Consider the following 25,055-nt stretch of genomic DNA (forward strand, 5'->3'; position numbering starts at 1 on the left):
CTCACTCAAGGATGGCTTTGGATCAGAAAAATCCAGATGCAAAGCGGCCCTAACCTCCCATTAGTCAGTTCAAACAGGCAGCTTCCCACAGCTTTTCTTAAAAAACAAAAACTAAGATGGAGGCATCTAATTGGGCCCTAGTCAGGAGGCCAAGTGTATAGAAGGCCCTTGTCAGTTTCACATCTGAGGTAAAGTCATAATGCCTGCGTAGAGTGAAGGGCCTTCCCCCACAGACTAGTCACTTTCAATTCCCCTGCCAGATAGGGTTCCCTTCCTCACTGGAGTGAGCGTCATCTATGCTGTACACCTGCTTCTATTACAGGTTACAGCAGAAGAAAAAAAGAAAGATGCTAAGTGTGTGCGGTTATCAGTCATGAGTACAGATATTAACTGGAACTTGCATCTGCTGGCCCTGATGCAAGACATACTGGTTTGAGAATAAGCACAATTCAGAGCAGCGAACCATATTAAAACCATCGTCTCTTTTAATCGTGGTATTTAAAAGTCTGAGCGGTGCAACAAATAAAACTTCCAAATCAAATACAGCTCCGATATTTAAAAAGTCCTAAAACATGTTATGAAAAGCCTCCCGCATAGCTGCCAACTCCCTGGGGCCTTGAGCACCCACAAAACTCCCCATGAAGGGGCTGGGCACCCACAAATTTCAGTGCCAGAGCTATGCATGCTGCATGGCACCCACGGACCTGGGCACTCATGGGCCAAGCTGGCACTCCTGGTCTCAAGGTAAATTAAAAGCTGAACATAATGTTACACACATACACTATCCCCAAGTGGTGAGAGATTCCAGGGGTTGTAAGCGCTGTGTTTCTTTTTGAACAATGAGGCACAGCAGAGACTGTGGTGTCTTTATGGTGCATGGTTTATATACACATCTACGCAACCAGAGTCTAGATGGGGCAGCTCAGAGCATCATTTTCCAAGAGGTTTCTGTTCTTCTCGCAGATGCAGCCTTGCAGCCCAGCGACAAAAAGTCATGTCCTTCTGACCCCCAACTTCTGTCAGCTTGCATCACAATGCTCCTCCCAAGCTTTCATTGCCTCTGCCTTTTCTAACACAGGCCAAGGCCCCACTCCTTTGATGTGCAAATGGCTCATTCTCCCCAGGAAATTAGGCTGACTCTAGTCTAGAACCTTTCAACACATACTGATTTCCTAGGATTAAGGAGAACCTAATGCACAGGACACAGGTGGCGCTGTGGGTTAAACCACAGAGCCTAGGGCTTGCCGATCAGGTCGGCGGTTCAAATCCCCGCGATAGGGTGAGCTCCGGTTGCTCGGTCCCTGCTCCTGCCAACCTAGCAGTTCGAAAGCACATCAAAGTGCAAGTAGATAAATAGGTACCACTCTGGTGGGAAGGTAAACGGCGTTTCCGTGCACTGCTCTGGTTCGCCAGAAGCGGCTTAGTCATGCTGGCCACATGACCCGGAAGCTGTACGCCGGCTCCCTCGGCCAATAAAGCAAGATGAGCGCCGTAACCCCAGAGTCGGCCATGACTGGACCAAACGGTCAGGGGTCTCTTGACCTTTACCTAATACACAGTTTAGGAAGTTTGTGCAGCAATAATTAGGTTCCACACATGCTAATTAAATGATTAGAAGCGGCAAATACACACACAGATCTGCCTTAAACACACAAGTCTGGCTTTTTCCTGGTTCTAACACACAAGCTCTAATTAAATTCTGACATTTGCTGAACCCAGACATTTCGCACCCTATATCAATAAGGACAGCCCGCTGGATCAGGCCAACATCCCATCTAGTCCAGCATCCTGGTCTCACAGTGACCAACCAGAAGAAGGATTGGATCTGAGCCCAAGAGCGCTCTCCCTTTCTGCAGTTTCTGGCAAGCGGTATTCGGAAGCGTTGCTGCTTCCCATTGTGGAAAGAGAGCCGAGCCATCATCTGCCATCAACGAGGCTTCTTGAGAACATCTCACAACGGCAGGGTGTTGCGTGGCGATGACAGAAAATACTTTTTTGCATCACTTCAAAAAGCAGTAACAATACCCTCTGAGAAGGACGGGACAAAAACCCAGCAGCCCATCACTTAGTTATTTTAAATTATTTATTATTTTCTATACAAACTTAAAATGCTGCCTACTGTAATAAAATATAAAACAAGCCGCAGGTCAACCATTTTTTTTTAATCAGCATATTAGCATAAACTGCCAAGAGCACAAGAACCATTACAAAACGTCCGCCATTTGCTTCGTTGCCACATTCACTCTTGCACATGTCAGATGCACAGTTGCGGTTTTTGAAAGCCTGCTTTCATCCTGCATCAGCAGCGGGTTGGTCTAGTTGAGCTCTGAAGCCCCTTTTAACACTGTGACCGTACAATCTTCCTGTTCGGGGAGTTTAATGTGCGGGGAGGCAGTCCTTAAGGGCCGATCACTTGTAGGAAACCAGAGGGCCCCAACCCTTTATGCCAAAATGGCATATTTTGCATGGGAGATGTATGAAGTGAGTCAGGTTGGAAAGCTTAAAAAATGGGTATCTGATGAAGCAAAACCTCTGTGGGTTTTCTCATTACTTATTTAAAAAAAAAATGACTTTCCATTTTTGCCTCCTTCTCCAGCACACCGAGAAGTTAACTCCTTGATCCAGAATTCTCCTTCCCAGTGTCCTTTAATCATAGCCTATGTTTACACCAACCAGCAGGGTATTAAAAAACCCCCATATGTTTTCTTGCCCATTTCCCACACACTCCCACCCAAGCCCTAACACCCCAAGAGTGAAATTTTCCATCTCACACCCCACAGTGACCTTTGAGCTTTCTTGGATTCAGGAAGGAGTGGAGTGGGCGGGGAAGGTTTTGGGCGCCTTAAGTGAAACCAGCCACGGAACACTCTAGGTACCCCGACCGCTGTGCTGGAAAAAGCTCTCTAGGTCCTGCAGGGTGACGCGTGGCTGTATCCTCCAGGTGGGTTCGCCGTCATCCCAGAAAGGGGCCGAGCTGCTTGGGCTCTGCGTCTCCATCTGGGTATCTTCGGGGGAATCGCAGCTCCCTTGCTCCAGAAACCAGTCGTTTGAGCGCTGGATCCAAAGGGGCACCGTTTCTGATGGCCTAGATAGGAGATCTGGCTCCCTGCGGCTCCTGGAAGGCTCGATCCACAGCGTCCCGCCTTGCCTCCAGACAGACGGCAGCCCCCTTCTTTCTGAGGGCAGGGACCCACGGAAGACCCGGTCGCAGAGGATGGCCGAGATCACGATGAAAAGGCCGGCAATGAAGGCGATGCCTGTCATGATCAGCAGGCAGCTGCCACACTCGCTGAGCGGGGAGGCCACAGAGGAAGGAGGCATCTGGGCTCCCGTCGAGGGGGCCGGCGTTGACAACGTAGCAGGGGGTGGACCACTGCGATGGAGCCACATCAAAGCCGCATCCAGAATCAGAATGGGCGCGTCAGGTAGAAGCCAAACTGTGAAGAAAGAGGGAGGAGTCAAATCACCGATTTGTATCAGGGCGGTCGTACTGGGCTTTATTTTTGATGTAATCAAGGGATGTGGGTGGAGCGGTATTAAAAAATAAAAATAAAAACCTCGGCCCTTTTTTAAAAAAGAAAAGAAAAATACAGTGGTACTTCAGGTTAAGAACTTAATTCGTTCCAGAGGTCCGTTCTTAACCTGAAACGGTTCTGTGCGATTTCTTTTTTCATCCTGAAGCAAAGTTCTTAACCCGAGGTACTATTTCTGGGTTAGCGGAGTCTGTAACCTGAAGTGTCTGTAACCGAGGTACCACGTAGTTGTTATTCTGCAGCTACAAGTCCCAAAGCTCAACCTGCTTGTGAAGTCCCGCACAGTCCCATTCCAGTTTTCTGAGACCCTCCCAGGATGGCTCAGTTGGTAGAGCAACGAGACTCTTCACCTCAGAGTAGTAAGTTTGAGGCCCAAGTTGGGCAAAAGATTACAGGGGCGGCTGGGCTAGATGTCCCATGTGACCCTTCCACCTCTACAATTCTAGGATTCTCACCCCCTGCTTAACTTTGCAGCCATAAAGATGTGATAATGTTTATTTTGTACCCTGCCCATCTGACTGAGGAGAGTAGATACTCTGCCACTCTCCCACAGCAGGGCTGGGGAGTTTGTGGTCTTCCCATCAGCCCCAGCCAGCATGCCCAATGGTTAGGGGCGATGGGAGCCGAGGTGCAGCAAGGCATGGAGGGGCCCAGATTCCCCACCCCTGCATGGGCCTCTTCCTCTGGGTGTTTTCCACATTGGGACATTAAGAGGAAACTGTCTCCCACCTACTAATGGCTGAGTCCGGTAGAGGAGTGGGGAAGTGGACAGCAATGGGAAGACCAAAAAAATAGAAAACCTCACCTGATAAACGGCAGATTCCTTGGTTTGCGGATCCCCAAGTGTGCAGTTCTGCCTTAGAGGAACTTCCCCGACAAAGCAAAGGTTGCCTCCACTTTGACAACAGTGGCAGAAAAGGATGTGGTCGAGGCGTCCTGATCGCATCATTTCCTGAGCACGCCCTGCGAGGCCGGGAGCCCACAGATGGGCACTTCCTGCTTCCAATCTCACTGGGGCAGGTGCACACCCCCAAACCGCCCCTCAAAAGCAACCTGCCGCCCCAGCAGAACTGGAGGAGGGATCCAGATGTGCAACAGAGTTGCCAGGAAAAGTGCATTTACATTCAAAGGGTCGAATAATAATAGTAATAATAATAGGAAGAGAAATTAAAAAATTCACAGGAGAAAAATACACAGCATAAATTTAATTCAGCTACCATGGAGCACAATTAAATTAGGAGGAAAAAAAATTATTACAGCCAAGACAGTTCAAGTTTCCAGGTTGTTGGTTGTGTTTTTTGTTTTTTTCATTTTCTTTTTCAGGGACAAAGGAAAAATGCACACACGCACACACGCATTCAGGATTTGAGTCTCTAAAAACCGACGGGGTCATAAATTAATAAATGAAACTGAAAAAATTAAGAATAAAAAAAAACATCCAACAGCCGCCCTCCCCCGCAAAAAAAAGCCAGGAAAACAACATACAAATCAATTAACAACAGAAGTATGCAAGTTCAACACCCCCACCCCCGGCTAAAAATAACAAACACACAAACCAAACACACACTAGGAGAAAAGAGGTAGATTTTCGAATGGGTGTGGAAATAAGGAAGGAATAAGTGTCCTTGAGGAGTGCTAAGAAGAAGTGGGGTGCTTTTCTGGCTGCAGTGTGGGGTGGTGGGAGAAGGAAACTTCTAGAGATTCTGATGACAAGATGAAGGCCTATCTAAACTATACAGTAAACCCCAGAAGTGATTTTTTTTTAAACCCCAGCAGTGATTTTTTTTTTTTTAAAGGCTACGTTGGGAGATGCCAAAATGAAGCCAGGTGGTACCTCAGGTGTTTTCTTTCTGGGGTTGGTGGTGGGACAACTGGAGCAAACAGACAAGGAAAAGGTTGGGCCCTCTCTGCCACACACACTTCAAATCCCTGCCCCATGCTCTCATTGTAACTTTACTTACTTAAAAACCTATTGGTGTTCCATCACTGATCATGTTTACTTAGGCCCAGAGTCCCCTTTTCTGATTGTAAGTGGCGGCAGAATATTCAGTGTGAACAGTTAAGAGAACAATCTGGTTGATAAAGGCTGTATGGATACCAGCTAGGAAATTGGGTTTCTCCCCCCACCCAACTCCCCACACCTGTGGTTCTTTTGGGACAGAGCATTTAGGGGAACTAATAAAACATGCCACTTATTTACGGGATGGTGCTTTGCATATAGGAGTGAAGACGCAGCCAGTAAGAAGACCCTTCACTGATCCTAAAGAGGTTTTTTTTTTAAGGAGTGGGGGAACAGCAGGGTTTGGTGCAGAATGGGCGGAACATACTGAGAAAAGCAAACACCCCTTCGCTCCAATAACTGCAAACCCTCTAGGGGTAGCAATACAAAACCCTAATAATACAAGGAACAGAGAGGGAAGGGTAACTCAGCCAGGAGATGGGCAAATACAGGCGTGTCGGGGAACAGTGCAGATTTGGGGGTGAGTTTGCGGACAGGGAGAGTTGCACAAGGAGAATACCTACAACCTAAAGGGTTTTCCAGTGCAGAACAATAAAGGTGGAGGGAAAAAGACATCAATTGATGCAAAAAACAATCCCTTCCCAACCCTCCCACCCAGCCCAAATAATATTAATATTCATAATAAAAAAAAGACACAGACGTTTTCCCCCCACCCCAAATGTTTGTCCATGAGTCAAAATATTCAAGAGTGCAGGATTAAGAAGAGTGGTTGTTTATTCTTCTTCTTCTTTCTCTCTCCATCACCCGATGAAAAGGCTCTCTCATTCTGCCCTTCTCCTCCTTTGCTCTCCCTTTTTCTTCTTCTCCTTTCTTCTCTTTCTCCCCACCCTCTCCACTGGGCGCCTTCATCTCTCCTCCTTTTTGGACACTTTGGAGGAATGCCACGCCGTGGAGCTGCCGAGTGGAAACAAGAAGAGTTTAAAGATCCTCATTTCTAGGCCAGAAACCCACTCCTAAGGTATACCTGGATGACCGTCTCCACCCCCATCGTTCTGCCCAGACACTGAGGTCCAGCGCCGAGGGCCTTCTGGCAGTTCCCTCGCTGCAAGAAGCCAAGTTACAGGGAACCAGGCAGAGGGCCTTCTTGGTGGTGGCACCCGCCCTGTGGAACGCCCTCCCATCAGATGTCAAAGAGAACAACAACTACCAGACTTTTAGAAGACATCTGAAGGCAGCTCTGTTTAGGGAAGCTTTTAATGTTTAATAGATTATTGTATTTTAATATTCTGTTGAAAGCCGCCCAGAGTGGCCAGGGAAACCCAGCCAGATGGGCAGGGTATAAGTAATAAATTATTATATCATTATTATTAAGGTGGGGGGGATTCCAGCTATGCCACCAGGGGGCAGCACCGCACACTCACCGGATGAAGGTTTTGAAGGCAGCCGACTGGGGGTTGATACAGAGCGGGACACGTTTCCCCCGCTGCTGGTCCAAGATAAACCTATGCACCAGCTCTGGAAAGGGAGAAAGGGGTCCCGGTCATTCCAGTCTTCCCATTTATTCGCCTCTCTTTTCCATGCCCAGTTCACCCCCAGCCTCACCATTGCTCTCCCAACCCAGCTCTAGTCTTCCCTTTGAGTTCAAGCAGCTCTTCATATCTGTAATTTTGCCTTAAAACTTGTTCCTTCCCACCCAGGGCTCCTTTCTTTCCCGCCCCAAGACCTGCCAGACAATCACACTTGGACACAAAACTTACTGCCGTGGAGGGCATGTGTTTAGGCTGCTCGCTGGGGCCAATCTAAGCCACGGATAGGCAAACTAAGGCCCGGGGGCCGGATCCGGCCCAATCACTTTCTAAATCCGGCCTGCGGACAGTTCGGGAATCAGTGTGTTTTTACATGAGTAGTTGTGCCCTTTTATTTGAAATACATCTCTGGGTTATTTGTGGGGCCTGCCCGGTGTTTTTACATGAATAGAATGTGTGCTTTTATTTAAAATGCATCTCTGGGTTATTTGTGGGGCATAGGAATTCGTTCATTCCCCCCCCCCCAAACACAGTCCAGCCCCCGACAAGGTCTGAGGGACAGTGGACTGGCCCTCTGCTGAAAAAGTTTGCTGACCCCTGATCTAAGGAAAGCCATTTTGCCAGCTCTCCACTTAGCCTTGCAGGCCGTGGGCCTGTTTCCGAGCTCAGTTCAGTGTGCTGGTGTTTGGCCTTTTATTTAGTTGCATTTATATCCCACCTGTCACGGCGCTGGCAGGCAAGAAGGCCCCTGTGGTGCTCTGGTGTTTTTATTACCTTTTGCTGTTTCAACAACCTTGTTGCTGTGTGTTTTTCCCCACACAGACGCACATAGGAAACCACAGGTTGAGCAAGCCTGCAGGGCGGGTGACAGACATGGGTCAAAGTTGGCCAACGCAACCGATGACTCACAGTGCAGCCCGTGCCTCTCCAGCCTGGAGCCCTCCAAAGGTTTGGGGCTGCAGCTCCCGTCGTTGAGCCTGGCGCCATTGGCCAACACGGCAGGGCACTGCCCAAGAACAGCAGGGGCTCAGGTAGGCCCCTCACTGCCCCGTTGCTCATCGCGGAGGCTGTTATAGCGGTGGGCAGGCAGGGTTAGCATGTCGGCATGGGAGTGAAGCTCAACTTCTGCCCGGGGGAGCCACCTGCCATCTTAATTTACCCAGAATGCAATGCTCCTCGGCCGATGCAGATTCCAACCCCGGCCAGTGAATGGAGAGAAAAGGGACTAAGGGAGCGGGGGGGAAAGCACCCCATTACACCCTATAGAAAGATGGCTGATCCAACTACAGTGGTACCTCAGGTTACATACGCTTCAGGTTACAGACTCCGCTAACCCAGAAATAGTGCTTCAGGTTAAGAACTTTGCTTCAGGATGAGAACAGAAATCGTGCTCCAGTGGCGCGGCAGCAGCAGGAGGCCCCATTAGCTAAAATGGTGCTTCAGGTTAAGAACAGTTTCAGGTTAAGAACGGACCTCTGGAACGAATTAAGTACTTAACCCAAGGTACCACTGTATGTGGCTGGGGGGGTCAGGGCACAGTGCTGAGGACCCTCTGCAGTCTGGTGCTGGCCCTGCCCCTCATTTAAAACCACTGGAGATGCAGGCTGGGGCTGGTGGGAGATGGAGGGCACCAGGGTAGGGAAGGCTGGCCTAATCCTGCCTGCTCCTAGATCCGGCAGACGCTCCTTCTCCTGACCTTCAGAGCCGCCACCCCCCCCCGTGGCCTCCTCCCCGCTTCTCTCCCTCAGTTCAATCGTGGCTCCTCCACCTCCTTATCCCCCTTCCAGGGCCTGAGAGTCCCCTGCTCCCGCATTCCCCCTTACGAGTAATGTGGGAATCGGTCTTCTCCTTTGCTCCCTCTGGCTCAGCACTGCCCACACTGGCTGGCAGCAGCTCTCCAGGGTTTCAGGCAAGGAGACTCTCCCAGCCCTGCCCTGGGAGATGCCCAGAGTTGAACCTGGAAACTTCTGTACACAGAACACGTGCTCTAACCACTGAGCTACAACCCTTTGCTGCCCTGCCATGTTTAGAACGGCCTCCCGGGTCAGCGCCACGTTGCCCCTCCCTTCCTCTTCCTCCTCAAAAACGACATTTTCCACGACCCGTTTGGCGGCACATGACCCCGAGTTCCCAGACCCCTCCTGTGACTCAGCCGGTAACTCAGCCCAACAGAAACACACACGCTTCCCCATTTCCTTCCACTTTCCCTGCTATTTATTTCAAACCGTTAACATGCTGCCTTCCTTGTTTGTTTTAAAGCAACTTTTCATTTCTTAAAAAGAAAACAAAAAAAGCATTGCAACAATTAAAAGACACATTGCGAGTTTCGGAATCTAACATGGTGATACAGTGGTACCTCGGGTTACATACGCTTCAGGTTACAGATGCTTCAGGTTACAGACTCCACTAACCCAGAAATAGTGCTTCAGGTTAAGAACTTTGCTTCAGGATGAGAACAGAAATTGTGCTCCGGCAGTGCAGCGGCAGCAGGAGGCCCCATTAGCTAAAGTGGTGCTTCAGGTTAAGAACAGTTTCAGGTTAAGAACGGACCTCCGGAAAGAATTAAGTACTTAACCAGAGGTACCACTGTACGCTGCAAATGTATGGTTGCAAATGCTCCTGATTTTAAACCGTTGCTATGCTTTCTTTATGAAGAACAACAATAATAATAAAATCCTCCCAAGCAGCTTTTTCCACATAGACGCATCAGTTGGGTGCTGTTACAGAGGGTGGGTCCCTGTCAGATTCTAGATTATCTCCTCCTTGAAGCCAGGACCTGCCCTGCTGATGGGCCTCTGTATATATAATTTAACAAACCGCCTTGTTCGTGTTTACATGTAAGTAAGTCCCGCTGTCTCCAACTGGGCACACCCCCAGCAAGCGAGCCTAACAGTGCAACCTTTCTGAATAATCCAGGAGTCCAAGTGGGGCACAGGTGAGGGTGGGGCAAACCTCTGGCTCTCCAGATTTTCGAGACCCACAACTTCTGGTGGGAATCACGTTTCCTACCCTTGTCTCAGTTTCCAGGCAGTTTTCCTCTGCTCATCTTTTCCCCCTGCTGCTGCTGTTTCAAACGTATTACGGCATTTTTTGCTCTATAAGACTCACATTTTCCCTCCTAAAAAGTAAGGGGAAATGTGTGTGCATCTTATGGAGCGAATGCAGGCTGCGCAGCTATCACAGAAGCCAGAACAGCAAGAGGGATTGTTGCTTTCACTGCGCAGCGATCCCTCTTGCTGTTCTGGCTTCTGAGATTGAGAATATTTTTTTTCTTGTTTTCCTCCTCCAAAAACTAGGTGCGTCTTGTGGTCTGGTGCGTCTTATAGAGCGAAAAATACGGTAATTACAACTTAATTGCATACGCTATCAGCATCAGTTGCCTCAGGGATCCTGGTGTGGCAAGCCAAGATAGAAATTAAAATAGCCAAGGAGGAAGGACCTTTTGTCTTTGTCCATGGAGTTTTCTTGGCAGGGATACTGGAAAGGCTTGCCGGTTCCTGCTCCGGGTGGATCACATTTGGTCAAAACTCTCCACTATGACCTGTCCATCTTGGGTGCCCTGCTCAGCACAGTTCATAGCTTCTCTGAGTTATTCAAGCCCCTTCGTCACGGCAAGGCAGTGATCCATGAAGGGGAAGGTCCTTCCTCCTTGGCTATTCGTATAGTTATAGGCTATTCCTATAGGTCTGTATAGTTAAAGCTATGGTTTTCCCAGTAGTGATGTATGGAAGTGAGAGCTGGGCCATAAAGAAGGCTGATCGCTGAAGAATGGATGCTTTTGAATTATGGTGCTGGAGGAGACTCTTGAGAGTCCCATGGACTGCAAGAAGATCAAACCTCTCCATTCTGAAGGAAATCAGCCCTGAGTGCTCACTGGAAGGACAGATCGTGAAGCTGAGGCTCCAATACTTTGGCCACCTCATGAGAAGAGAAGACTCCCTGGATAAGACCCTGATGTTGGGAAAGATTGAGGGCGCAAGGAGAAGGGGACGAAAGAGGACGAGATGGTTGGACAGTGTTCTCGAAGCTACAAACATGAGTTTGACCAAACTGCGGGAGGCAGTGGAGGACAGAAGTGCCTGGCGTGCTCTGGTCCATGGGGTCACGAAGAGTCGGACACGACTAAATGACTAAACAACAACAAGGAGGAGGAAGGAATAAAGCCAAGGGTGGAACTGCCTAGGTGCTCAGAGTCCCTGGCGAGGAGGGAGCCTGGGGAAGAGGACACTCTACCTTTGACCTGCCAGACGGAGGTGAGGTTCTTCTCGTAGGAACCATCAAACTTCGGGTCGGCCCGGGGCTCAAAGTCACTGGTGTAGACGCGGCCCGAGGACACGGAAAAGCAGCAGGTGCACATGCAGGTGTGGTAGCGGAGCCGGCCCTCGTCCAGGTAAGGGTGAGAGAGGGCATCCTTGGCAGAGATCCGTTTGGCCTGCAGGCAGGAGGAGGAGGAGAGTCAAGACAAACATTGAATGTTTTTCGCCGCTGTTTGAACAGCGGAAGCTGAATATTCAAATGAGAATGAAGCACCATGCACTTGGAAGTTCACACCTGAAAAGCAAAACTTGGCTCACCACAGTTCACTTTAAGCACTGCCTTTGGTCTGCAACAAAACATTTCTCTTCTAAAATTATACTGACTTCTGCTTTAAGGCAGGGCTTCTGTTGAGGGCAGCTCTTTGCAAGATCTGCTCGCGAATGGAATTCAGGTGGTTTGGATTATCAAAATTAGATAATCTAGCACTTCAAGGAACCTGCAGTGGATACCAAGAAACCAGCAGGTTCTCAGGCTCAAGTCTGGCTGGCTGAGAAAGTGAAGGCTGTGTCCCCCATTCCCCTGAGGGCCACAGAGTGACTGTGGAACGGAAGAACGTACAGTCGTATCTTGGCTCCCGGACGCCTTGCGAGTCAAACATTTTGGCTCCTGATCGTCGCAAACCCAGAAGTGAGTGTTCCGGTTTACGGACTTTCTTTGGAACCCAAATGCCCAACGCGACTTCCGCAGCTTCTGATTGGCTGCAGGAGCTTCCTGCAGCCAATCAGAAGCCATGCCTTGGTTTCCGAACATTTTGGAAGTTGAACAGACTTCCGGAACGGATTCCGTTCAACTTCCAAGGTACCACTTTACACACTTTGCGCTTGCAGGTGGTGGCAGTGAGGAAGCATCACCGGAACAATTTCTTTTCCATGCAGTGGGCAGGGGAGAGAGCAGCAGGGGCAGGGGAGAGAGCAGCAGCCTAACGTTTCATCGTTTATTTTTATTTCATTACTTTACACCCCACCAGGAACGCGGGTGGCGCTTTGGGTTAAACCACAGAGCCTAGGACTTGCCGATCAGAAAGTCGGCGGTTCAAATCCCCGCAATGGGGTGAGCTCCCATTGCCCGGTCCCTGCTCCTGCCAACCTAGCAGTTCAAAAGCACATCAAAGTGCAAGTAGATAAATAGGTACTGCTCCGGCGGGAAGGTAAATGGCGTTTCTGTGTGCTGCTCTGGTTCACCAGAAGCGGCTTAGTCATGCTGGCCACATGACCCAGAAGCTGTGTGCCGGCTCCCTCGGCCAATAAAGCGAAATGAGCGCTGCAACCCCAGAGTCGGCCACGACTGGACCTAATGGTCAGGGGTCCCTTTACCTTTACCTTAAACCCCGCCATTCTTCCCAAGAGTTAAAAAATGCAGACATGGTTACCCCCCCTTATTGTTTCACCCTCACAACATTCCTGTGAGGTAGGCCACCCCAAGAGGCCGTCACCGGGTCAAGACCTTCCCTGACACCAACTCACCGGGTCAAAGACCAGCATCCGACAGAGCAGATGGACGGCTTCGTGGGTGGCTTCTCCAGACAGCATGTAAAGGACAGACAGCGACGGCTGGAAAGAGACAGAGAGGGCTGAGACTGTGAAGAGGGGCACATGCCTGGCACCATTCTCTTCCTCTTTCCCTCCCTCCCCGTCCTCACAGTTCCCCCCTCCCAACACACAATCCCAGCAGTACTCACTGGCTTGTGGTTGCCCCGCAGAATGTGGGCCCGAGCCCCCTCACAGGCTGAATGGAGGGCGGCCACAGGAGGAGTCCCCAGGAGGTCTGTGATCAGGTCCAGCTGCCGACCGCAGAACAGTGCAAAGGAGCCACGAGGCCGGAAGGGAGAAAGAGGGAGCAGCGAGAGGGAGCAGGAGGACAGGAAAGAAAGAAATTTACTGCTCCTGCGTTATGATCAGCTACAGAGTCCCTCCTCCTTGAATGCCCACAGGTACAGTCCATTACGTTGCCAGCCAAAGACGGGGCCTTCTCAGTGGTGGCCCTGCAGTTGCGGAACTCCCTCCCTACGGAACTATCAAAGGCACTCCCAGATACACGCCTTCAAAAGCAGCTGGAAATCCAGCCTGCCTTTCCGTTTTTAATCACACCGATTCCTGATTCTTATGATGCCAGATTTTTAATGCGTGTTTTTGTTTTCTAAACCCATTCAAAAGTATCTCAGTCGGACCTCCTTTAGTTGCACGCCAGTCCCAGGTTTCATCTCTAGGCTGAGGTGGGAATGCCCCTGGTCCACAACCCTGGAGAAGTTGCTGCCAGACTGTGAAGGCAATACTGAATGAGATGGACGAGGGGTGAGACCAATAGCAGCCAATGTAGCAGGACTCTGGCTGATGCATCCATCCGGCCCCAACCTCATTGCCCTGCCTCACCCCAGTGCCTTCCAGGCACCTGGTGTCAACTTGGGAGTGATCAACATCCTTAGAAGCCTAATATGCAATGTCATTTTGATGTCACCCATCTTTAAGGAAAATGAGAATTTGTCTTTTTCGCATTGTAGGTGGATGGATGGATTGCTGTCCGGTGCCCACTGGTGGCCGTTTTGTAGAATTACAAGCAACGGTGATATGGGACTCAGCTACACTGGCAAAGATTTTATATGCTTTGTTTATGCATTCTAACACTGTGCCACCAGATGGCGCTGTGGAGTCCCATTTTTGCCAACCTGATTTTCTCATATGAAGTTTACAACACATTTAACTGAAACACTTCTAGATCCAGCCACGCTCTTTGCCACCAACAGCTTCCCACCCTTTCCCCAATACTGGCTTCCTATACATTACCTGCTGAATTGGGCTCTGGGCCTGAAAGAGGATACGCCTGCCCAACAGTTCAGCGAAGATGCAGCCCACCGACCAAATATCAATTGGGCGTCCGTAGTGCCTGGTGCCCATCAGGATCTCAGGGGCCCGGTAATACTGAGTTACCACTTCTTGAGTCATGTGCTGGGACTCATCTGGCTCCTCTACCCGGGCCAAGCCAAAATCGCAGATCTGAAGGGAAGACAAGGAGTGTGTCAAGCGCTAGAAGGAGGACAAAGATCATAGACATCTGGCCCAAAGTCCTCTCCAACTTCAGTCTGGTATGCAGTGCCCCCTGGTGGAATGAGCCAACTTCCTTCAAAGCCACAAGTGACCCTGATTCCATTAGAGGTGTTTGGGGCTCAGGCCTACCAGAAAGTCACGCCCTTTGACCTGGAAGGATTTTCTTATGGATCCCAGCTGTGTATTGGTGGGCTGCCATGATTCATTGAATAGTGAGAAACGAAAAAGCTTTTCTGAGCGTGACACTACGTTCCTTTCCTTCACTGTCGTTTCATGTATTCTACGTCAGTCCTGGCACTATAAATGGTTTCTCTCCAAAATGAAAAGAAGAAAAAGTCTCCTGCTTCACCTCCATTATCAGGGAAAAGCTGCCCTCTGCCGAAATGAGGGTGGACATCTGCAACATTGCTTAATTTGAACGTTTATCCCTGCAGATTTAGTCATTATTTACAGAGGCCAAAATTGCCTTTTAATCCTTACTTCCTTTGTCCCCGTGACAAGATGCAGATCTGTTTTAGTTCCATTGCAGGGGAACTGAGCTGGAGGCAAGCAACTCGTTGGAGGCAACCCAATGGACTGCTGCAGAGGTAGGACTTGAGCCAGTCTTCCAGCGCAGGGAGGGGCTGTGAGGACCCCCTGCCCAGTGACTTGCAACCCAGCAACCACTTTTTTGGGGGGGAGGGGGGCAGCAACAGGATCCCCACCCCTGTTTTAGAGGACTGTTCTAAAGGGCAGGGCTAGAATTAATTGGTAGAAACTGCAAGGAAGCAGATTTCGATTAACCATTAGGAGATACTTCCAAGCTGCTCATCATAAGAACCTTGTAGCACTGAAGGATTTGTCGCCCAAGTCTGCTTAGAATCTGCTTAGGGCAGAAAGGGCTACAAGGGTCATCTAGTCCAACCCCTTGCAATGAAGGAATCTTTCACCCAATGTGGGGCTCAAACCCACAACCCTGGGATTAAGAGTCTCATGCTCTACTGACTGAGCTATCCAGCCTCATCCAGCTTGTTTTCCTTTCCCTCCACATCCCGTTTTTCGTTACATGTCTTCTTAGACTGCAAGCCTGAGAGCAAGAGCTGTGTTATTTCTATGGACCTACAAGTTGCCATGAGAGCTTTTTCCAGTTAAAGGAGGGGGGTGGCATTAATGCTTCAAATAAAGAAAGAATCACTTGGCACAAAGTTTCCCTTCTTCACAAATGGTCACAATCTGAATAGATGTTTTCAGCGAGCAAACAACAACCATGAGATATCCCATTAAGTAGGGTTGCCATACAGACACAGCCAGGATTCGGCCATTGGGAACTGCGTCCAGGAGGAAATCCCTGAAATATCCAGGAAAATCCAGACGCATGGCAACCCATATTGGAAGTGGCAATTTCTTGAAAATAATAGCTCTAAAACCTGAAATAAAATTTTTTGCTCAACTAGCTCAACAACTTTAGCCAAAAAACAAAACACAAATTTGCCTTAAAAAGCTCAACAACTTTTCTGTCCTGATTTTCACTTTCTGAAATATGGCAAACCTATGATTAGCAATCACAATATTAATTAGTGGGATAAGAGACAATTGCACCCTAAGGGCTCCCCCTAGAGGCTACAAGGCTGAATTACCTTGAGGACACAGTTGCTGTTGACCAGCAAATTCCCAGGTTTGATGTCCCGATGGAGAACACCGGCAGAGTGCAAATATTTCAGCCCTGGCGGAGAGAGAGAAAAGAATTCGCAATGTCACAAAACTTGCCTGCAACAAATGGGCTGACTGAAGCAAAAGGAAAAAGGGCTGAGATGTTTGTTTGGAGTGGCTCCAATTATTTTTGTTAAAAAGATATATACAGTGGTACCTCAGGTTAAGTACTTAACTCGTTCCTGAGGTCCGTTCTTAACCTGAAACTGTTCTTAACCTGAAGCACCACTTTAGCTAATGGGGCCTCCTGCTGCCGCTGCGCCGCCGGAGCACAATTTCTGTTCTCATCCTGAAGCAAAGTTCTTAACCTGAAGCGCTATTTCTGGGTTAGCAGAGTGTAACCTGAAGCGTATGTAACCCAAGGTACCACTGTATTTTTAAAGAAATGTGCAACTACTTATAAAAACTAGAGGGCTAGCACTATCTTAAAAGAGGCATTTTTCCTGCCACCATTTTTTCTCTTACAAAGCAGGTAAATGCCTCTTCTAAAATGACATCCTTGTGTGATGTAAAAACAAAGGAAAGTACGCTTCTGGCTTCAGAACTATCATTTTACCCATATGCCAGCATTATTGATAAATCAATTAACAACATACAATTAAAAAACTGTGGTTAATCTGGTTTTCAGCTCTGCAAAGAACAAAAACCTCAGAGAAGGAAGGAAGGAAGTGATTGAAAGGTGGTAAAAAATACATGAAGCGTGATAGAACAAGGTTGAGAAAGAATTAAGAAAGCGCAGGGGAGGGACAGAAGAAAATAGCAATAAAAGTCAAAAGGTAAGAGAAGCATGAAGGAGAGGAGAATAATTTAAGAGGGTGGAAGGAAGAGGTATTCGAGGGATGGAACTTCAGAAATGAATTGGACATCAACCCTCCTACAATAAAAGGTTGTGGCATCTCCACATCCTACAGCGATCCTCTGGTGGGAACTTCTAGTGGCTTCTCATATCCCTGAGGATATGGACCAAGCCTTTGATGTGGCAGGCACTGCACTGTGGAACTCCCTGCCACTAGAAGTTCAGCAGGAATCATCCCTGTCTACTTGCTACAGTAATGGTGTCATGAAAACAGAGTTATTCAGATAAGCCTTTGAAACATGATTCCCATCCCCTAACGAGCTTTTATTGTTGTTTTTCTAGAAGCTACTGTAATTTAGTGTGTTGCATACTGACTGCCTTGCGGCATATTGTTAATGAAAAACTCACTTTAGAAATGTTTATAGATACTCACCCCTGAGGATCTGATACAGAAAGACCTTGATGTGGTCAGCGCTGAGAGGTTGTGGAGACACAATGACTTTGTGAAGGTCACTTTGCATCAACTCAGTGATGACGTAACTGGTGGACATCGTCAAGGAGGATGCGGGAGATGGGACCAGAGAACGACCAGGTATCTGAGCGCCCAGCCCCTTCCCATCGTAAGCAAAAAAGAAAAATTGGTTCTCCGCCATTTAGTTGAACCATCTGCTTCTAGCAAAATTAGGAGGCAGAAAGCACAGAACACACAAAGGCAAGGGCAAGGCAAAATTAAGGTAAGTCTAAAAAATAATAATTATACAGATGGACCACAGCGCAGATCAAAGAAAGGTAAAAGGAAAGTAAAACACACTGCAAAATGAAAGAATGTCATCAAGACAATTGAAACGATGGAAAAGGCCAACGCTGGCTGTAAAAGAGACACCAAGAATGAAAATGGGGGGGGGGATTATTGAAAACAAAAGCGGAACTAATGGAGGTTACAATTGGGGAGGACAGACAAATAGTGTTAACAGCAGAAGGAAGTAAAATAAGAAGAAACAGGCAGGGGAATGAATGATGATATTCTTGAAAGCAAATAGGTTACAGGAAAAGAGAGACACTGAGGAGTGAAGGAAAACGAAGACAAAGAAAGGGATTGAAATGGAGCCGAGAAGAAGCCATGAAACAATTGCATTGGGGGACGGACAGACTGAGAAATGCTTGACAAACTGTAAATTAAGGAAGCTAAACACAGATAGGAAACAAAATTTAATTTGGTGAAAAAAAGCACGGCAAAAGAATTATAGAAAAAAAACCCAAATCAACACAATGCCTGAAAACTGTAAGAAAAGCAATTACAAAATAAATAAACAAATGAACGAACACATAAAAGGGGTGGGTGGGAAGGAGACAACAAAAAGAAAATACCTATATTGGCCTCTCCGGCAAAGGATAGAGGTGGGGGGCAGAAATGATAAGCAAAGGAATGCTGGGAAGATAACTGAGCAACAGGCTGCACCGGCCTGCGTGTGGGACGAAGGATACATCTCCTCAAAACAGTCGATTTGTGGAGGCTGGAGAATGTCCAACGCTGAGAGGACCTGAGAGAACAAGAGAAAGAACATTTAACAGTTGTGTTTTTGTTTTTGTAATGTCCTGTCAGAGAAAGTTATGTGGGATGAGCTATCTCAATGCATTTCCATTACATCAGCAAACCAATGTAGCTGTTATCACTCAGGGAAAATATTATTTTGCTACTTCAGATACCCTCATGAAAGACGGATACACAGATGGGCTCCAGTCACAACAAAGCAGTCAGGTTTCTAAATGCTCTGAATGACTGTGACCTGCAACAGCTAGTCCAGGAACCAGCCAGGGAAGCAGTGACCCTGGACTTGCAGTCAAACCTCGGTTGTCAAACGTAATCCATTCCGGAAGCCCGTTCAGCTTCCGAAGTGTTCCATAACCAAGGCGCGGCTTCCGATTGGTTGCAAAAGCTTCCTGCACTCAAGTGGAAGCCACGTCGGACGTTCAACTTCTGAAAAATTTTCGAAAACCGGAACATTTACTTCTGGGTTTTCGGTGTTCGGGAGCCGAAACGTTCCAAAACGGAGCCGTTTGGGAACCGAGGTTTGACTGTAATTGTTAGTGGCAGCCAGGACCTGGCAAAAGATGTAAGTTCTGTAGAACCGACTGGGGACAAGTGACCATTACGTTATGAAAACCAACATTTATGGGAAGCGAGAGAAGTGCCAAAGAAATCCCAAACTAGTCACATTTGACTTCAAAAGAGGAAACCTCCCCAAAACGAAGGGACTGGTACAAAGGCAGTTGAACACCAAGAGGGCCAAACCTCTAGATTGTGGGAACCACTGTATTGGGAAGTTTTTAATGTTTAGTGTTTTATTATTATTTTATATCTGTGGGAAGCCGCCCAGAGTGGCTGGGGCAACCCAGTCAGATGGAAGAGGTAGAAATAATAAAATTATGATGGTGATGAAAGCTCAGCTTGAACGTGTACCACAAACCAGGGAAGGTACTGTCAAAGTCCTAAGAACATAAGACCAAGTCAATGACCCACCTCGGCCAGCATCCTTCTCTACCCACTGTCCATGCCATGCGTAATTTTATAATCTTCTATCACGTCACTTCTTAAACGCCTTTTGTCTAAAGTCCCAATGCTGCAACCTTTTCTTCAGAAAAAGGGTGAGCGAGGGTGGGGACACAGCAGGTGTGTACAAAAGCCATGCACAGCGCAGAAAAAGTACACAGAGCGATGCCACATCAGGGCTAGTGGCAGAAATCTGGATGGCGGCTGGCACTGACTGGACCACTTGCTCCCCTACCCCCCAACAGATAGGCCCATGGAGAGATGTGCTGACCTAGCAGAGCAGCCCAGCAGAGGACACTTTGCCGAGCCCACCAACCTCCCCTCGCACCCTCAGCACACTCACGTTGTCGTGCTTGAAGTAACAGAGCATTCGCAACTCCCTGAAGACCCGTTTGCAAGAGACCAAGTTCTGGAAAACGTTGGGCATCTTTTTGAGTGCAACTCGCGACCCGTCACGGGGATCCGTCACCGACCTGCGGAAAGAAAAACAGAACGCCTTTGAAATGGCCGTTCACAGCTCCCGTGGTCCTCTGGCTCCAGACTGTGGAACCAGTGGTCCTCCAGATGCTGTCGGACTCCAATTCCCAGCAGACCCCAATAGTCAGGAACGGTGGGTGTTGAACACCCAGAAGGCTCCAGTTTTCCTGATCCCTGCCCTAACCCCTTCCTTCCCTGCTTCAGACTTCAACCTCCTCAAAAAATAAAACAAAACCCAGTGTCAGGAGAGAGCCAGCAGTAAATCACACTGAGGAAGTTCTCTCCAGGGTTTTTCCCAAGCAATCTGAGACTGCGCCTGCATGCAGTCAACCTCTCCTCTGCCCTTTTCATGCCTCTTCTACCACCACCCCAGTTTCTAAATGCTTTATTGTTTGAAGACTCTATAACAGAAATATGCAATAGATGTTATAGGCAATATAAGAAATAAAAAACAAACAATTTTTCATTCTTTAACGAATACTTGCTTTGTACATCCATTTGTGATTAAATTTGACAAGACCTCCGATCTTCCCCTTGCGTTTCCGAATTAAGTTCCTTAAATACGCGCTTAAACTTTACTTTCTCTGTGTTACTTGACTTACTATAAATATTATTTTATAAAATTATCCTACTGTCACACCGAAGCTCAATCAAGACCCGTCAACCGATTGATCTTTTGACAGTGTTATTTTACATATACTCTGTATATATCCCACTCTCTGATCAATTTTCCATACGGAACGTCTCTTAACCTTGCTGATAATCTCACCAGTTCAGCGTACTCTCTTATTTTGTTTTGCCATTCTAATTTTAAAAAATTTAAAAATTAAAAATAAAAAAAAAATATTCATGCCTGGTATTGCTGCAATCTGAGACTGTGCCTACATGTCTACCTTTGCTCCTCCCACTTCATGTCTCTCCTGGTCCTAGGAGACCAGAGAGGAGGGGAGCTTGCTGCAGCAGAAGAGGGAGACCCTTCTGGCTCTTCACCAGCCTGACTCATCTCTGCCTCTGAGCCTCCCTCCTCTTCTGCGTCAGCTTCTGGGCTTTGCTCTGCCCCAGACTCTCCCAGCTCACTAAGCCCTGTTACTGCTTCAGCTTCCAGCGCCTCTTCCTCCCAGTCTTCTCCCTCTGACCACTCATGGTTGTCCCACCACCACTCCCCTGGCTCTGAGCCTTCTTCCCTTGGGGGCTACCCCACCCGTTCCCCCACCCACCATTTCTCCACGTCCAACCAGCCCATGACGCCCAGTGACCCCAAACTCCTCACTCACCACACCACACCAAAAGCTCCATAGCCGATGGGCCGATCGGGCTCCGGCTCCACCATGACCGCATTGCTGAGTGGCGTCTGCTGCTGCGGCGGCGAGGCTAGCTGCACCCCATTATTGCAATAATACTTCTGCCCCCCACCTAGCCCGGCTGCTAAAGGGGGTTGTATTAACCCAGTGAGCGCCCCAAAAACATTGCTACAGAGCTGGGCTTGCAGGGGGTGATTTGGGTCCTGAAAAGCCATTGGACAAATGGGGGGGTTAAAGAAATGATGGTTTTGAGAAAGGGGCTAGAGAGAGCCTGCTTTAGGAATCAGAAGCGGGATGAGCTCTTGGGTCTGAAGTTAGGATTTCAAGGCACCCTTGGGACAGTGGGGAAACTCTGAGCTGGGGGGGAAATTTGTGGGTGCCTATCGAAAGGCTGGCTGAACGCAGGTATACAGGGCTGAAGAAACGTCTGCAATATTGGGTGCTCAACAGTTTTGGGGTGTCCCAGAATCTGCAAAGGAGTGTTCTTGACAGTTGTATGGCCTTAGCAGCACCTGTTCTTGAAAGCTCTCACGACTTAGGACGAAAGGGGAGGTATTTAGGGATACCTTGAATGTGGAAGGGTCTGGAAAAAGCGGGTTGAAGGTGGGTGTCTTGGGTTATGGGGCACTGCGGAGGCAGTTTGGAGGGTCTCAGATCACTACTTTCAACTCTCCTTGAAAGCGGGGAGATTTAACACAATAAAACTCTAGTTGTCCAATTCACGTCCTTCTATCAGAGATGAAACACTCCAGGGAATATCTCTAAGGAGGTTTTTTCCTCTGCGACTTTCAGACTGAATAAAATGAAAAGGAGCAATCTGTCAAAACAGATTTTGGGAGCCCAGGTTCCAGAATGTTGGATAGGCTGAAAGAATTGTTGGCTTTTATATCAGGGACCTCTGGGATTAGGTGTTTACTAGAGAGTAGGCAGGCACTCAAATGTTATCTCACTATATAACTGAGATTTAGGGAATCTGTTATTACTACTATTTCTGTTCTTTTACAAACAGATGCAAATGCTGGACCCTATAGAAATGTGGTGAAGAAGCCCAGGCTCCTCCCTGCTAGAGGGATGGAAAATTTGGGGATCCCTGTAGACATAAATGGATAGTATGACCTATAGCTATGGGAGAAAGAAATTTAAACAAGGCGCCCGTCTGGAATCGGGGAATCGGGAGCAATTTCAGAAGTGCACTTCAAAATATAGGGGAAGGAGATCTATTGCCTTTCTAATAAGGTGGGGGGAAGGAAGAGGTTCAGGGTTGTACCACAGAAATCATGAGAGGAGGTTGAAGTAAACAGAAAATTCAAGAGCAGCAGAAATTCTGGACAGCGTCCAAAGAGATGTTTGTGTGATTCTCCACAATTATGACCAGCAAATGTGAATAAGACCCACAAGGGATCTCCTGCACAGAGGGGTGAAATCACTTTTGGGGGAAGCTTATTGAGAATTGGGGGGGGGGTCAGGAAAGTAAGACTCCTCTTTGAAAGAGGTTTCTGTTTTTAAATGTGTGTGCAGCAGGCAGCTATCTTTCCAGAATCAAGATCTTCCTTTACGATTTGGAGAAGTTTGATAAAACCTAGGTGTGCCTGGAAAAACCCTCTCAAAGGTCAGCTGTTGATGCCTGGGGGTTGCTGATGGTAAATATTAGGGTGCTGGGGGGGTGTTCTTTTTGGGGGTGGGGGGCTGGGTGTCTCCTAGTGGGAAAAGGTTTTCTTGGAAATAGAATCAGATAATTTCCGGGGTGCTCAGAGAGGATGAATGAGGGGGGCGAGGGGGGGAAGAAGAGCCTTAAAGGAGACCCCCCTTCTGACGCGGAAGCCCCTCCAGCGGTGGTTGCGGGGGGGAAGGTGGGGCGCCCATCGCGGCGGAATGGGGTCCACCCCCCACCCGCCCCCCCGGGTGGGCTTCGCAGAGCCTCAGCAAGGCATGGGGAGGTGGGGGTGGGTGGGCGCTGCTGGCGCTGCTGCTGCTGCGGCCGGAGACAAAAGGGGCTCCCCGGGGAAAGGAGAGGAGAAAGAGAGAGAGAGAGACCCCCCTGCAACCTGCCCCCCCCCGCCCCCAGCCAAGAAGGGCAAACCCGAGCGAGGCGGCAGCGGCGTCTGGGCGGGCGGCGGCGGCGGCGGGGTCTTTGTTAGAGGCGCTGCGGGTCCATCTTTGCAGGCAGGAGGGAGGGAAGGAGGGAGCAAGGAAGGAAGGAAGGAAGGAGGCAGCAGCCTGGCAGGAAGGAAGGAAGGGGAAGGCAGGCGGCGGGACGCGGAGAAGCCCGAGAGGAGGAGCAGCGGCAGCGGCGGCAGGGAGAGGGGAGCCGGGCAGACCCCATCTACCGGCCGCGGGGAGAGAGGCAGCCTGGCCGCCCAGGGAGGGAAGGAGGGAGGCAGGCAGGCAGGCGGGGAATGGAGGAGAGGAAGGAAAAAGGCAGCAGGGAGAGGAAGTGACACGGGGAAGGAGAGATGGAGGCCGCCGGGATTTGGAGATCAGGTCCTAGGAGGAGAAGGCGCCAATGGCCATTTCCCAGCGACTTGTAGATTTATTTAAGATCATTCTTCTAGTCCAACCCCCTGCAATGCAGCTGGCCCGCCCGGGGACCGAACCTGCAACCTTGGCCGTATCAGCTCCGTGCTGTATATGGAACCAACTGGGCTCCCAAAATCTGTTTGGACAAATTTTTCCTTTTCATTTAATTCGGCCTGAAATTCGCGGAGGGGGAAAAAACCTCCTTAGAGATAATGCCTGGAATGTTTCATTGGATAACTAGAGTTTTCATGTGTTAAATCGCCCCACTTTCAACAAGAGTTGAAGGCTGGGATCTGAGACCCTCCAAACTGGATGATCCGAGTGGGATCATCTAGTCCGACCATCTGCAAGGCAGGAACCGTTCACCTGAAGTGGGGCTTGAACCCATGATCCAGAGATGAAGGATCTCCTGCTCGACTAATTGGGCCATGCCTCAGGTGGCCCTGATACCTGGGAAGAGGCATGGCGTGAGGAGTAAGGCCTAGGACAGGTGGGGAGTGGAAAGGGAACGTGTTGCATCCAAAACTAGGAGACTGCAAGGGGCACTGGGTTCCTTAATTTTGTACCCATTTCCTCACACACACACACAGTGGCGTAGCGTGGGTTGTCAGCACCCGGGGCAAGGCAAGTAATTTGCGCCCCCTAACCCGTGGATTTGCGCCCCCTAACCCGTGGATTTGCCCTAACCCCAGATGTTGCGCCCGGTGCGGCCGGCCCCCCCTGCACCCCCCACGCTACGCCACTGCACACACACCCCAACTTCAGATAGCAGACATCTATATTGTTATTATGTACCTTGTGTTTTTACTATTGGGATTTTGTGTTGCTAACTGCCCTGAGATCTATGGGTGTAGATTTAATAAACAACAATAATAATAAATACTAATGAAACACTGAATATGTACGCTTAAAGCCGGCAATGGGTGCATGCATCAAACCTGTGCTGAATTCAGCTAAAGCGTGTTGCATGTTTGTGGCAGGGAACCAGAATCGGACAAGCCACTTCCTCCTCCTCGCTAAAACACTGGCAAAGGTTGTGTTTGCCCCAAACTGGATCTCCTCCTTTCCTCCCACGCACACTCACACAGATGGTCTGTGACATGGGGACAGGGTGCGGTGGCATCCGAAGGCCCTTGTCCTCTAACGCCCTCTGGACATTCCCATGTTTTCTCAGAACAGCATATGCCTGGGATGGGCCAGGCTGGGCACCCAACCTCATCTTGGGCGAGGTCTGCCTGAATTGCTACTCTCCAGATGTCTCTGGCAATATTCTCAAAGGGCATTATCAGGGCACGGCCCCAGAACGGAGCATGTCCCTCGTTCCTCATTGCTGTCAGGCACGCAGCT

The 25,055-nt window shown here is 48.9% G+C and overlaps 1 protein-coding gene across 1 annotated transcript; it reads right to left on the minus strand.

Annotated features, from left to right (window-relative positions):
• Positions 1 to 4,723: 4,723 nt before the first annotated feature.
• LOC310747257 (serine/threonine-protein kinase NLK2-like) lies at positions 4,724 to 23,432 on the minus strand. The gene is made up of 11 exons (XM_083581606.1): positions 21,165 to 23,432; positions 19,757 to 19,886; positions 18,348 to 18,403; positions 17,296 to 17,402; positions 15,994 to 16,079; positions 14,117 to 14,326; positions 13,015 to 13,116; positions 12,800 to 12,886; positions 11,253 to 11,451; positions 6,915 to 7,008; positions 4,724 to 6,447 (listed from the first exon to the last, which is right to left on the minus strand). Exons 1-11 carry the CDS (start codon positions 21,404 to 21,406, stop codon positions 6,399 to 6,401), a joined length of 1,362 nt encoding a protein of 453 aa, XP_083437732.1. The 5' UTR covers positions 21,407 to 23,432; the 3' UTR covers positions 4,724 to 6,398.
• Positions 23,433 to 25,055: the final 1,623 nt, after the last annotated feature.

This window comes from Podarcis filfolensis (genome assembly GCF_964270895.1).
Source record: "Podarcis filfolensis genome assembly, chromosome: 13".
Taxonomy (NCBI): domain Eukaryota; kingdom Metazoa; phylum Chordata; class Lepidosauria; order Squamata; family Lacertidae; genus Podarcis; species Podarcis filfolensis.